A 16153-nucleotide genomic window follows, 5' to 3' on the forward strand; every position below is an offset into this window, starting at 1 on the left:
GTCGCCAATATTGCAATACTACAAATTAAATAAAAAAAGAGGAATTTCCAAGCAAAATGTGAAATAAGAAGGATCAATAGATATGTTCTTGATGTGTCAACTTAGGGACCAATTTCAGAGGTTTTGTCAAGTTAACACTAATATGATAATATATATATTTAAATGTGAAGTCGGGATATTTTATTCCAAGTCTCTTGTTGCTAAGTAAGCTGACATAGAAACATGAGTTAATAAACTATCTAGGCTACAGTATGATCTTCTCAAAATAGTCCATGACACAACGAACGTACCCAGCAACAATTTCATAATGAAGAACAGTGAATCGAACACTCTACCCGAATGATGTTATTTCAGCACTGCTTAAAATAGACTGGATAATAATTGGAAAGAAATATAACATCTTTTTTCAACTTTATGTCTACCATAACCAGAATATGAACTTGACTATTTCAAGTATAAACCATTCTTTTGCTAGACATCCAGGTGAATACTTTATGATTAAAGACCTTCCTGATTTGAGACTTTATGCTAATGAGATTCACATCAATGTAACCTATGGGGCAGAAAAGTCATTGAATTTATTTTTGTGTTAGAATAACACTTATTATGATTTCATCAATGACAGAGAAACGACCCATATTTACTTTGAATACATTGTGTCTCTACTTTAGATAAAACAAAAGTATGACCCCTTGTGATTGGTGAAATATAGCCCTATATATTGGCCTCTTGTTTAAAAAACAAACTTGCTTATTTCATTTTTTATATAATAACAAATCAAGATAAAATTGTTATTAAACAGTTCACATGTTCACCCCTGATTGAAATCTTAGGAGTGGATTAAGAACATGAAACTAAGGGAGATAATCGTTAGTGAGAAGGTATATCCAGCAAAACATATATGGTAGGGGGGGAAGGCACTTTGAAATTGGGAGTCTCACCGATAGAAGCAATTTTCAATTTTGTTGACCCCCACACATATCTATTTTTTTGTGAACGAGACTATGGCATAGAAGCGTTTTAATTTTTATTTTGCTCCAACATCTTTTTGGATTTACATATTTTGATTTCTAGCATCATTTAAGAGTCCCAGGACAAAATTGCACTGTATATGGCGCAGTGAACTATTGTTTGATGTGCTGAATCTATTAATTTACTGAAAGGTACAATCCTTGTAGAACCACCGGAAATTCTACTAAAGATACCGAAGTGCTTCACAAGCGTAATGCAAGAGTAGACATCTGGACATTCACGTACACTTAAGCTTGTGAACTGCCACTTTTTCTTAAACTTATTACACTGTACCAGAGAATTTGAATAAAGATCTGTTGATGACAACAGTATTTTGCCCAAACTAATACATTGTTTCTCTGTACCATTGACAAGTTTGAATGAATATAATGTTTTAGATAAATGTTCTGTCATTATTATTTCAAAACACCCAGAAAATAAAATAATTGTTTTTTTATTTAAGATGAACAACACCTTATTATTGTCAGAAATTAAAATTTTTCTCAACAGTTATTTTTGTAGTCAGGATGACTGACAGCAACATTATAAAACACAAATTTTGCATTTAATTTCAAAAAGTGCTTCAGATAGACCCCCCACCACAGAAGAGATTTTATTGGAATGTCACCCTGGCACCAAAGTGGTTTTATTTTGAACCCACCATGGCACATACTAATTTTTAAAGTGCCTTCCCTGGGTGCCATATATGTTTTGCTGGGATAATCGTTAGTGAGAAGGTATATTATTCAATTTCACCATTTTAAAAAAATGAACAAAAGACAAGTTAGGATTGCAGTAACATTTTAATGACAGAAGGGTAGCACACACCATCACTTTACAAACTAGACATTAATATATCAGAGAAACCAGTTGGACCCAGAAATCTTTTGAAGAAAAATATATATATATTTATATCTCTGTTTTAATTTTAGACAAATTTTGATGTACAATAATAATAACAAATGCTGAAAACATTACAACAAATGACACTGTTTATGTAGCAAACTATGTATACATCAAGTAAACAGTAATACAGGAAAAAGTCTTAAAACAGATAAAAAAGGAAATACATATTGTATACATTTTGAAAAAAAAGACAATAATTTTAACCTTCATCTGGTATTTGATCTTAAAATGTAAAATATAATATATAATTTTATCTTAAAATGTAAAATATGATATAAATTTTGTCTAAAAATGTATGAAAAAAAATCGGAGTTCTTGTTTTAAAATCATTGTTTCATTGCCTAAGAAATATGACTGATCAATTTTTTTTTACTTCATTCAATTATCTTTTTCAAAGTAGTTGTGAGAGTGAATAAAAATTAAAAAAAAATGTACACAACATTAGTTTATCCCTCATAGAACATTTAGAGGTCTTGGATTTGTGACTTTTTGTTTATTTTTATTTCATCTACAAATTAGAATGATTTGAGGTATGCACACTTAAAGATACCTTAAAGCATTCTATGAAATTAAATATAAGATTTTTCTTTTGATACACAATGACTTTAAACATTAACTGGAAATTCCTGTGTTGGGAACCAAAATCCATCATATCTAACATATTCATCTAATGTTGTACATAATAGAACATTTTCTGGAAATTTAACATTGGTTTTAAAGTTTAAATATATTTATAACTGCCTAATCACATACATGTACAATCCTGAACAGTGTATCATTATCATGTGAAATGGTCAATATATAAACAAATAGCACTCCCCAAATCAGTATAATTAACAACTTTGCCACATTTCCCAGTAGCGATTTTTCAATAACAGTCTTCCAATATTTGTTGATAAATTGAATAGGATAATAGAATTATTTAAACGTAACAAAACTTGTAACAACTTATCACAACGTCAGTATTCAGCTATAACAGACCACCATTGTTAGGGAACTTCTACCCACTGTGAGACCAAATTAAAGAGGAAATTCATCTTACTTAGTTACATAAAGTGGGCAACAGTCAGGTTACCATGGAAACAGAGATATTCTCAAAATATCATGGCAGTGATGAAATAGATTTATTTTCAAGTAAAAATCTGTTGACATGACAACAATAATTCATAAATTTTAGATGTGATTTTGTGTTCTTGTCCCGAGGCTAAAAAACCTGTAGTGATCAATATGAGTATTGCACGCACGGTGGGAGAAGACTACCTGGTAGCTATATATCAAGTAAATCTATCACCTGACAGAGTCAATATATCTTAGATAACTACCATAGTTATTAATGAATTTGTGACATTAGAAATTGCTAAATACACTAAATACAAGGTCTGACAAGGTAGAATAAAGCACTCAGATCACCCAGACTCACAATCCCATCAGCGTTTGGCACATACTGTAGATCACAAAAAGGTGTCCATAATCATAGTTGTTGCCATGGTAGCCATTCAGTAATAATCACAGATCAGAAGTAGCATTAACAAACTGAAAACTTTAGCAAGGCCCCTACTCCCTGTTTTGTTACCATGGCAATAGCAATGATCATACATGTACACTTAAACTCTTTGTGACAACAACAGTGCAAAAGATCTAATGTATTCTAGTCTAATTATATATTAAATTCTTTCTTTTTATACACTGATTAATTTGGCCAAATCATTTGTTTTTCCAGGAAAAATTTCTACCCTTATAAGTAAATGTCAGATTCATTTTAAAAAGTGAGATTCAATATCATTTTTAAAGGATAATAAAAATTGCTATTGCAAATCATTAAAATATCCAAATACATTTAGTATACTATTTGTCTTGAAAATCAAAATTAATTTCTCCAGTGTCTTCATTTTTATCTAAAGACAATTTCTAAAGAAAAAAATCTAAACTGTTTTTTTTTTTGGCTTTGATACGGCTGTATCAGAAACACTTTTTATTGTCAATTCTTTGTAATGATTGAATTGTCTACCTGGCCAGCCCCATCTTCTTAACAGATAGCATTGATCAATAATACAAATGTTGGACAAGTAAAGAAGTATAGGCAAAGAAAATGTAAATAAAAAAAGTTTCAGGTAAGTTGAGTATAAATCTATGTAAGTGAATCTAAAAAAGTTCTTTACAAAAAATTGCATTTAAATTTTATTTAACTTGATTAATTCAAAAGTCCCACATAAAATTCATTGAAATTCAGTTTCGTAAAATTTTGATAGTTTGTTTTCTTTTTCAAAATATTTTCAGGTTTTTGTTATATAGATACCAAAGAACCATGGTCAAAGAGGATTCACATCTTCAAACAATGAAAGGTCTACAGACATAAAAATGCTATTGGACAAAATAAAATATCTATATATGACTGACAACAGTGTATATATATTCACATCATATACAACCAGATATTATTTATGCTTAACATGTTTCAAGTAGTCCACTAGGGAATGTGGATTTCTGTAGGAATTGTACCAGTGTACACTATCCATCTCAGATTTATGTGTGTTTCAATTCCTTCAATGATCATTACATTTATTATAAAGAACTGTTCATAATATTCATAATTGTAGTCACTCTGTTGACAGAAATTAATGTTTATTATAATCCAATCAAAAGCCAGGAAGTTTTCACTGCGGCAGTGCTTTTAAGATGGCATGGACTTCCTCTGCGACGGCAGCAAGAGCAAACTGGAACTGCTCCTGTGAAAAAAAATTTGATAGTGATAATTCAATTTGTGATTTAATTTAAGCATGAAATCTAATTTCAGTACTTAATGTCTAGACAATAAGGGAATGCTTCCAATTCCAGGAAGGCACAGCACAGCACTTTCAGCACATCTTGTGAAAAAGCCTTTTTGGCAATCACCCAAATAATTAACATTCAGCATGACAAAATACCTCAACTTTGGTTATTTTAACACAATCTATGGGAACATGTGAATTTTGTTTTACAGCAGACAGATGGCAACCAGGTTTCATTATATGAAAGAAATTTATAGGGTTTCAATTACAAAAAAGGGTTATAGAGGGCTTAACTTAAAAAAATTATAGATGGCTTCATGAAATGTTATGGAGGGCTTCACCATTTACAGTAATGGAGGAGGATTGCTATGATAAATTGAGCTATATGTGAGGGCTTCACTATAAACAGTCATAGAGAATTGCTATAAATTGTTATGGAGGGCTTCACTATAAACAGTCATAGGAGAATTGCTATAAATTGTTATGGAGGGCTTCACTATAAACAGTCATAGGAGAATTCGCTATAAATTGTTATGGAGGGCTTCACCATAAACAGTCATAGGAGAATTTGTTATAAATTGATATGGAGGGCTTCACTATAAACAGTCATAGGAGAATTTGATATAAATTGTTATGGAGGGCTTCACTATAAACAGTCATAGGAGAATTCGCTATAAATTGTTATGGAGGGCTTCACCATAAACAGTCATAGGAGAATTCGTTATAAATTGTTATGGAGGGCTTCACTATAAACAGTCATAGGAGAATTCGCTATAAATTGTTATGGAGGGCTTCACTATAAACAGTCATAGGAGAATTCGCTATAAATTGTTATGGAGGGCTTCACTATAAACAGTCGTAGTAGGATTGCTAATATAGTATAAATTTAGGCAAAGCCTATCTGAGAGCCCAGCAGTTAATCCATTTTTCTGTTTGTTGTTTTTGAACTGTTACCAATAGAAATATATAATTGTTTTGAATGCAGTTTAGATACCAGGTAAATAAAGTATTTCTAAAGAAGAAAGAGTTATCTCCCCTGACCCATCAGGCGAAACATTTTAGGCCAGAAAAAATAATACGATAAACCTCCTGTTATTTTGAACCGTCGGATAGTTCAAACACACTATTTTTCCCGGAAAAACCATAATTTTTAGCTAGTGATAGTTCGAACACTGACTTTTTATAATCAATCCTATTTAGGATAGTTCGAACACGTCAAATTATGAACGTAAAAGTAAGATTTTTGTTGGCAAATCGGCAAATGGGGTAAAAAATGACGATATATTTTGCATATTGCAACAAAAATGTTTGGAATAAAGATTGTATAAATGATCATACGACAGATAAGGAATTAACATGAACATTTTAAGTCATAAATAAATAAATGCGCAACACTGGATCTTTTTTTGACTTACAGTTTCCAGTTTACGAGAAAGTTTTTGAACTCTACATATACTGATGATTAACGTTACCAAGACACCTCTATCACAAGAGTTTGCTTTGCGAACATGCGCTCTTTATTACAAAAGTTGTGGGCTTTACTATCAAACCTAACATATCACTCTTTATTCTGAATTCTTCCAACAACTTTTTGTAATGAAATTAATGACAATTTAATAATATCCTTAGTCATTCTTTAACAACAATATGAAATGTACATACTTTTGTTTTGACAGTGGACATCCTCTGGTCCCGGATATGTTCTAACGTGGCCGCAATATCAATTTCCTTCGCTCCTGTTAACAATGCAATCATTAGCTTATTATCAGTTGAAATAAACATTAGTTTCTTCAATAGTTTTATCAACAGTATGATACATCCTCATGACACAAAAAGTTACAGACACAGGGCAGAGATGTGGTATTATACTAAGCACTTACTTCAGAAGTAGGTTTAGAAACAGAATGAAGGTTGAGTATACAGAACTAAATAAACCAAAAGATCTTCAATTGAAAGGACAGTCAAATGAAATAAGGGAATTCTTAACGTTAGACAAAATGATTATCATCAGTAGAAAAGTGAATAAAATCTAAATAAACTTTTATTCTATGCACTAGTCAAATTATCAATATATGAATTTATAAATACATTTTGAGTGAAGCTTTCATACATGTGTCTTTAATACAGAATGTAAATTATATGTTTTCTAACAACTGTTTGTAGATTCTTTTATTGATTCTAAAGCCAGCTACATGTACATTTAGGTAGAGAGAACTTACCCTTAGCCATCCTGTTCAGGACCATATCTACAAGACAGTAGGTTCCAGTCCGGCCACAACCATCACTGTAACAATGCATTTCATTGGTCAATAGCATTCAGTATATTCTACACAATGTTGTAACAAAGGACATGATTGGTTAGTTACATTGAATTTATTCTATCCATCACTGAAACAAACAATTTCATTGGTCAGTTGTCAATTAAAGAGAAGTTATGATTCAATGGATCACTATGAATTTACACTATGTATAACAATCAATTAGTTTTAGCTTGAGATCAACAGTTACCCGTCATTTTATTTTTCTATGTGTACATAATAGTGAAAATTTATTATCAGAATACTTAGATAGCATTTTGGACAGCTGTTTACCTGCAGTGTACTACGATGGGACAGGATCGTCCTCGGTAAGACTTGTTCACTTTCCTGGAACACAAACCCAGCATTATCATTATACCTTTCCTGGATGTAATCTATCATTATATTTATTTAGACTTAACTACTGTTAAAGATTAAAAAGTGACAAATTTCTAATTTTAAATTCTAATTATTAAAAAAAAAATTCGGTTAATATTGAAAGTACACCTTTATCATACTGGTAAAATTTAACATGATGAGAAAGTAAACATTCATCCCATAATACAGTAGAATATTTGTGGTTTTAATCTAATGCTTCATTACTTGACACTTGCCACAATTCAGCAGCAGCATGACTTAAGTTTATCAATCAGTCAATGTTACAGGAATGAGTTACAAATCAATATCTGTACCTGGTAACTGAAAAATCAAGGAAAATTAAGTACGTCTAAAATTGAGATTTTCTTTCATTTGAATATTTTCCCCCCCCTTATCTGTTACTCCCTGACTCTATATAGCACATTTGAGAAGTCACAAAAGAAAAAAGCAGAGAAGGGAAGGGGCACTCAAAAATGCATTGAGTTGAATATGGTGTGTTTCTTCAGATTCTTTGTTAGCAATGTGAGCATCAGATGTTTGGCTGCTTCGCGCCCCGCTGGCTGCTTCGTGCCCCGCTGGCTACTCTACATTCTCCCACTAATGGTGTGGTAGCAGTGTGCATCAAGTCAACAGGAAATCTGTGCGGCTTTAATCCTCAGATAAAATGGTGAAATGCACATGCATTACGGTGCTGACAAAGAGAAATCGGAGCCTAATGAACTGGCATCACCACAGGCCATTGGATAAGTCATCTCACCACCACTTCACAGTTTAGTCCTAGATCAGGTAGTTGTCAATATCCAAGACAAAATATTATTAAAGGATGCATGGTATTGAAAAAGATCTCTAGAAAAGGCCTTGCTCACGTTCTATAGAAATGTCATACACCCAGAGAAAACTTTTTCTTGAAAATTAGATGATTCAGAAGAATATAATGAAAGTCTGACATGCGTGCTAAATGTTCTGTACATTGTTTTTAGTTCAGGGGAATACTACACGTCACAATAGTTTAACCATATACCATGCCAAAACTTCTGTCCTTGCTTTGATATTAATTAAAACAACGGTAACAGATAAATTGGAAAGCACTCGTCTGCCACCTGGAGCATACTAAATATCAGTTCCTCAAGTATCATGGTCTTGAAGTAAAGAAATTATCTGATAATCTTAAAGGAAGGCTAAAATCATGGCTTTACACAACCTTGGTAGTTTGGCTTAAGGTAAAACATCAGATCTCTTGGCCTTTGGTTTTGGAAAAGAAGTTGTGTAAAATTTTGAGCCTTTCATCCAGCAATGTTGCAGGCCTTATATTTGGTCTCTCTTTCATTCAGAAGACATGTTCAAATTATTAAGCCTTCCTGTGACCTTTGAGAAAGGCCAAATTTATTACTTTTAGGAAAGTTAATGCTGGCTTTAATCGCAACATATCAGTTATCAGATTACTTGGCCTTTTACTTATGCAGAAAGACTGTTGCAAAAGAAAATTGAATAATTCAAAGCAAATTTGAGCTGAAGGTCAAGGTCATTCATATAAGTAAACTTCATTCTAGCCAGTCTGCTATTGACCAAATATTGGATCTCTTGGCCTCCTGCTTAATGAGTAAGAAATTTTAAAGATTTTAGCCTATTTGACCTCTGTGACCTTGATGTCACATACCCCAAACAATGTTAGTCCTTCATTTCATTAAAATATCACAAGAACTTTGTTTTTTACAAGAAGTTATTTAAAAGAACAATGACTAGATAAGAGATGGCAAACGTTCAGATTTCTGGCAGATGTGCTAAAATGATGAGTTTTAAACACTGTTTATGACTTCAAATAGTTCTAATTGTTAAAATAATTTGTTTTCTAGACTTGGTTATAACTGGGACGATGCAATATGTTATATACATATGAAATTGAGAAAGATCCCTTCAGGGTAACAAGACTGAGGTCATTAAGACCAATCAATCAAATCAGATTTATGCAATCAATTAAGACAATCAAAATTAAAGTTTTACACTGTGGTTAATTATCAGACGCCCAGTGTTTGAGTAGCACACTTATTGCTGTTACTCTTTCTTCATACAAAACTCAATGGAATTGACTCAAGTGGTCACCACATGCCTATCAATTACATCCTGTTAGGTACAAGGATCAACTTTTGGACTCAATAAAGCAACAAACAATCCACAATAGTGCCACTTAGACTTATCTCTAGGATCAACTATAGAACACCATGAGTAACAAACAGACTTGGCCTATAAGGTAACAATACTTACACTGTCAGACATCATTTTTTCCCATAGATTTACTTAGCATCCTTGACGAAGAACGACCAAACACAAACAACTCCATTGAAGTCAATGAAAAGTCAGGAACAAGAATTCAGCTGGTCCAGAAATCAAACAGCACGCTTTCTACTCTGTGTCACTACCAGGCCTTGGCTAAAGATGATGCAAGATGCGTGCTAGGTGACATCACAGATGTGCTACGTGACATCATGGGCGTGCTAGGTGTAGACATTGCTAACTTGCGCTAGCGTGCTGTTAGATGCTTAGCCTGAGCCCCGATCACTTTTGTGACTATGCAATTTGTCTGATTTACAATTGCTAAATCACAAAAGCTCCCTGGGGCATTCAGACAGTGTTAGTGGCAAGTAGGCAACGTGATGTTAGTGGTGAGTAAAAGCTAGTCCATCAGACGAGGTTAATGGTAACTGTAGTAATGTTAGTGGTCGTAGCAAAGTGACAAAATCTTTTTCATATTAGACCCAATATCTGACAGCTCTTTTTTCTTCATCAAGACTTGCTCCTCGGATGCAAATTATAATCTAACAGAAAATTCAAATAAACCCTAATGTATAGTGATAACCTACAAATCACCCGTACTTCATAACAGCATAACGGAACAGAAAAATATAAAAAAAAAACACTCTTGTGAAAGTCAACTTCATACCAGGTACCAGAAATCTCAGAGAGTTAGTCATCGGATATAATTAAGCTGTACTAAAGAAATCAACTAAGAACAACCAATACTAACAAACTGTTAAATCATGCTTTTAGGTTATCTACTTAGGATTGCCTACAGCTAGCATACCTTCGGAAGTCCAGCAAAGCCTTGATGGACGACGGAACTCCAAGATCAGGCCAGGTGAGATAGTGGAACATGGTCACGGTCCGTGTCTCGTTAGTCTGCAGGTTCTTCAGGTAGAAACTGCGTACCAGGTAGTCGTCACACCAGATGTGTTCAGATACAAGGTGTACCTAACAAAGGGGAAGACAGTTTAGCAAGACCGAAGCATTGGACAATTAATCTCAGCAAAGTGGAGTAATAATTGCTCTTGATGCATTTGCAAACTGATGTTTTCATATAAAGCAAATTTCTGTGATGGCTATGATGTCACATTAACGTTTGTTTTGCCTCTATGTGTAAATGTTGGTGTGGAAGCTGTACATTACCCTGATCATACTAGTGACTTATTGGCATCTTGTAATGTTCATGCTCCGAAATTGAATGCATGTGTGGGAATGTACAAATACAAATTTAAGCTTTTAAAGGGACAATTCAGTGAGGCTAATTCTGTTACATAACCATGAAGTAAAATATGACATAAATGTATTGTTCTATATTTCTTATGAAACATGTTACAAGAAATTAAACATCGACAAATTTCACGACATTGTTAAGTAGTTTGATTGATACCGTTAAAATTCCAAATTGTTTATCAATAGGATTAAGCAGGTACTACATGTACACTGTACCCTTACCCGAGTCAAAGTCATGGACGCGTTAAACAAATGCAATACATAACCACTGAGGAGTTGATGAAATTATTTTTAGACAAGAACATGCATCTAATAAGGTAAAAACACCACTGTAAGAGCAATTTGAGTAATTTTAGACAAAAAAATTCTTTACTACACTGGCAAGGGCCAGGGTTCAGCATAGACATTGACCACAATGTGTAATAGCTGACAGTAAGTGAGTTTGAACATTTCATATACATTTCACTACAGTGTGCTTTTCTAGCATATAACAGTAAAACCAACTAATCTAATTTCTATTAGAACTGGTTTGTTTCCAAAATATGTGCTTTACAAATACCGTCGATTATAAGTCCCATCATTCGGTAATTATGACTTTATTGTACTTTACCCATGTCGTTTTGGGGTCTCAAAAGCCCTGTAGTGTAACTTGTATTTAATAATGTACTATATGTATATGTATTTTGTTATGTTTCATTATTCCAAAAAGTTGTAAACTTACGGAAATAAAGAATTGAATTGAAATGAGTGTAATGCAAGAGGATTGTTAAATTAATTCTCGCTGGCAATGGGCAATATACAGTATATTTGTTATAGAATGTAAAATCCATGTATGCATATAACCAACAGTCCACAATTGGCGGGTTCTTTTTTTCATTGACATGATACTTGTATTTATAAAAGGACATGTCATTTTATTAATCGTGTAAAAAAAGGAAGCTAATCTAGTAATTAAAATGGTGATTAGTTCTGTCTGAGAGCACCAGTTTAGGTCTCTACTATTAGGCTACATCTACATACATGTTAATGATGGTCTACCAGACAACACACATCTACAAACTAAGTTAGGCTGGCCTCCTAGGTCTCCGCAATCAATATCTTCATTTACGAAGGTCAGTGTCGGTTAGAATGTCCCAAGTGCATTCTGGGTAGTTAGAGGTCACATCAAAGACATCTTGATGACAATCCTAGGTAATACTAAACAGAACCTTACATCTCCGCATCACGTTTCTCATGGTTATAACAGAGACCAGTTTCCTTATGGTTATCAAATGATATATATTTTCTAGTGGTATTACGGAGCATCACCTACAGTTTTCTGATTCTGTAACATACTACCCCCTTGGGGTATGCCTATTTTTAGAATATCCTACCTCATAGATGTGGTAGAGGTCACTGCCTTCCTCCGGCCAGTAGCGGTGACACATGGCCTCGCCATTCTCGGACATCTTTGACAGCATCACAATCACCACACTGCCTTGTTCCCAGACCATCTGTACAAATTAATGCTACTCGTAAATTCAGCTCGCATTGTTGGATCAGACAGTTTTTTGTAACATTACCGGTACTTTCTTTTTTTCCAACGGTTGAAAATGTAAAATGGCATTAGAAATAATGTAATAAAAGTATCTTGTTCTGATTGAGACAACCTCACTAATTAACATAAATGCATGTTTAACATTTTCAATAACATTATAACAATAATTCTGTGTGTCTTACCTGCCAGAAGTCAGCAATGGTATGAGGCAGAGGGCCCTGGGTAGCAATGTAGGCGGGGTTACGAGGGTCATGATCCGTCTGGAAATGACACCAACTTTCTTATAGCATACAATATGTAGCTGAGAAAACATGTTATTAACAGGCCAAGCATCAATTTTATGTCCATCTAATAACCATTGAAATACTTATTTGGTAAAATATGTTACTTTGGTGTGAATCAATTTTCAAGCAATTAAATCAGTTTACATTTGAAACATTTATTGCATAGAAAATATCGGAAATAAAGTGAAGTTCCTTAAAGAAAGGGCACAGTGAAAAGTGCTTGACAGAAATAGTTATCATTTGACAAAAGCTCATAGATATTTATCAATTTTTATCATAATTAGTTTTCATTTGCTACAGTTAATTTTGTGGAAATAATAGACAATGATGATGGTAATTAAGGGGACATAACTCCACTGTTGATATTAGGCTTATCTAGCTTATTGGATTACGCAGATTGAAGAAAATGTTTGTTGCAGTAAGGAAACAAAGTTTGACAGACAGACCCTGCTAAATACCCTAATAATAGACAATGATGATGGTAATTAAGGGGGCATAACTCCACTGTTGATAGTGCCAATTAGGCTTATCTAGCTTTTTGGGTTACGCAGATTGAAGAAAATGTTTGTTGCAGTAAGGAAACAAAGTTTGACAGACAGACCCTGCTAAACACCCTTTTGCAATGAATGTCAGGAGTCTAGTAACAACTAAACTGATTTTATTAACATATCTTAACTTGATGTTTTCGTCCGATTTTAAATAATCCTTTTAATGGCTTATCCATGGTTTGATATACAATTTAACAAATTCATGGTTATAAGGAAGTATCATTCTAATCATCTATTTTTCTATTCCGTCACGGTTCCTATATGTTATTTGTTATATATGTAATACTTACTATACTGCTGGCGTTGATGTAGTCAGAACCTGACACGTTACTTGTATTGGATAAAATCACACGCGAGTGATCATCTGCAAAATATAATTTTTCTTTTTTTAAAAATTCGTTTTTAACAATTTAAAGTCCTAAAACATGATGCTAAAAAGATATATAAAGCACAGTATACAATTAATAGCAATTTTTTACCACATAATTTGTAAAAATGCAGAAGATTAATTTTTAGACGTAGTGTAGCATGTGAAGAGATGTACAGAAAGCATGGAGATTCATGGAAAAGGTTTTAGTGAGTATCGAAAGCCACTAGTACGAGGTCGGACATCACATAATTTTTCCTACATACTCGGCTATGATAAATACTGGACATTATTTTCAGAATTAATTGATAGGATTAAATCAATCATAAAAGTTCTTGAGACAATCAGGTTTTATTTATTTCGAATCAATATAGGTTATTTCCCCTGTAATACAACTTTTAGTAGCTAAAATCTTTGTCAGCAGAAAAAAATACCAAGTAGCAAAAGATAAAAGCAGATTTTAAATCTGAAATGTCTAATATCCATGGTTACAAGTTAAAGCAAGCTAAAACTGTCACACAGTATTTGTATGTATACGTTTGCAGCATCAGTAGCCAACAGATGCTACGAGATAAAGTTTACATAACAGCTTGGTGACAAATGAATACATCTAATGGAGCGTATTGTATGATATGTGGCCGACAAATCCAATGTACCCAACATGCATGTTGATAATGGCTCTGAGTTTCCAGTCTAAATCTTGTGTTTTGTACCATTTTATTCTATCATGACAGCCACTTAATATATGTATATTTGCTGGTTTTAATTTGACAAACTATTTACTTAATGTAAGATATTTCTAATGCCTACAAAAGCTTTATAAGTAACAGATAACAGAACACAAGGATTTGTTGCAGCAAATGAATCAGCTCAAAATTTAAAAAAAAAATGGCTATAAATGACAACTAATTTTGTGAACCCCAAATACTGTCAATTTTGGATTGGTTTTAATGGAAAGATTGAAGGTTCTCGGTGTAATGATGAAAATCTGTGTAGCTAAATTACAAGATATGTAATTATAAGTAGCCTTTAGCTGATTTTGTATAGACTTAAGGTCACAATGTAAGTAGCCTTTAGCTGATTTTGTATCTATAGACTTAAGGTCACAATGTAAGTAGCCTTTAGCTGATTTTGTATCTATAGACTTCAGGTCAAAATGTAAGTAGCCTTTATATATATATATATATATTAGCTGATTTTGTATAGACTTAAGGTCACAATGTAAGTAGCCTTTAGTTGATTTTTGACTACCTGCCACCTGTGAGTTGGAATGGTTGCTGACTACATTACTACTTCAGCTACTCTGTGACACAATCATCATAAAAAAGCAATAATCCTGTGAAATCTGCCTTTTTAATTGTATGCTGTACTCTGGGGACATTTTAATTGTTGAAATTCACTTGATCCGAACCCATTAACAAATTCATCATGAGAAACAAATGCTTAACTTTCCCCTTTATTTTCCAAGTAATTCTCTCTGAATACAATTATCTGTGGAAGGTCACAGATTTTTTTTATTATATTTCATACAACCAGAAAAGTAAATTGTCATCAATTATTTGTTGAGATGTTAGCTTAATACATTTATTTTCAACATAAGCAAATGATAAAAGGGGATTTTTTTTTATCTCCACAAGTAATTCTATAATAGCAGCATTTCATCAGAGAACATTTTGAGCTTTATTTTGGAACCATTAACTTTTGAAGAAATGACATTATTTAGCAATAAATAATGCATTATCTTTTATTGAGTATGTTGGTTTATTACGACCTTTGAGTAATTGAATAATTTAACAGTGAAATTATTGATTCATGTATTAAACACAGCCTCATTTAATTTAATTTCTGATGGGATATCAGCTATGATTTCAGTGAAATCAATCTTCTGACCATAACATTTAATATTTTTATTCTTATTTCTCTCTAGGACATACCAAATATTACAAATTCAATATGATAATAGATTTTAATTTTGACCTTACGCTCATGCTTGATTATAAATTAAATGTATGCAGATTATGAAACTTGACCATTTTAAAACTCTTTATGAAAAGAAATCTTGTGTTTACTACTTTTATAAATCCTGTGTTTATTCCTCATTTAAGTGGTAGCTTTTATCTAGGAAATCATGTACCAGGAGCTCAAGAAATAAATCAATGTACAAATGCATATATAGCCATTAATTCAATGTCAAAAAACATTAACAATAAGTATGCATATATTAGTGGTATCTTTAATTAAAGTATAATGTATTTTTTGTAATTATGTGTTACTGATTATCTAATTAGCATAATTAAAATATTTACAAAATATTTTGATAAATTTTGGACAATTAAAGTTAATTTCTTGCAATATTAAATGGGGATTAAAATGACTCACGAAAGTTTGACCTCATTCACTTTCACTAAAATAGGTTAAAAAAAAACCCGTCAAGCATGCTGCAACTTTTACAATGCATATGTACAAATACATGTTTTGAAAATGAATGTCCTATGAATCTAAAATTTTAATAACTACTGTATACCTAAA

General features: G+C 32.6%; 1 protein-coding gene across 1 annotated transcript in view; it reads right to left on the reverse strand.

Annotated features, from left to right (window-relative positions):
- Positions 1 to 1795: 1795 nt before the first annotated feature.
- LOC138316456 (receptor-type tyrosine-protein phosphatase N2-like) overlaps positions 1796 to 16153 on the reverse strand; it is a 117751-nt gene continuing 103393 nt past the window's right edge. The window contains exons 8-15 of the mRNA XM_069258151.1: positions 13548 to 13621; positions 12608 to 12685; positions 12262 to 12381; positions 10440 to 10606; positions 7277 to 7330; positions 6905 to 6969; positions 6348 to 6421; positions 1796 to 4643 (exon numbers count right to left, since the gene is read on the reverse strand). Coding sequence (XP_069114252.1) covers positions 4572 to 4643; positions 6348 to 6421; positions 6905 to 6969; positions 7277 to 7330; positions 10440 to 10606; positions 12262 to 12381; positions 12608 to 12685; positions 13548 to 13621 — 704 coding nt within the window. The 3' untranslated portion in view covers positions 1796 to 4571. The remainder of the gene's footprint in view (positions 4644 to 6347; positions 6422 to 6904; positions 6970 to 7276; positions 7331 to 10439; positions 10607 to 12261; positions 12382 to 12607; positions 12686 to 13547; positions 13622 to 16153) is intronic.

This window comes from Argopecten irradians, chromosome 2 (assembly GCF_041381155.1).
Source record: "Argopecten irradians isolate NY chromosome 2, Ai_NY, whole genome shotgun sequence".
Lineage (NCBI taxonomy): Eukaryota > Metazoa > Mollusca > Bivalvia > Pectinida > Pectinidae > Argopecten > Argopecten irradians.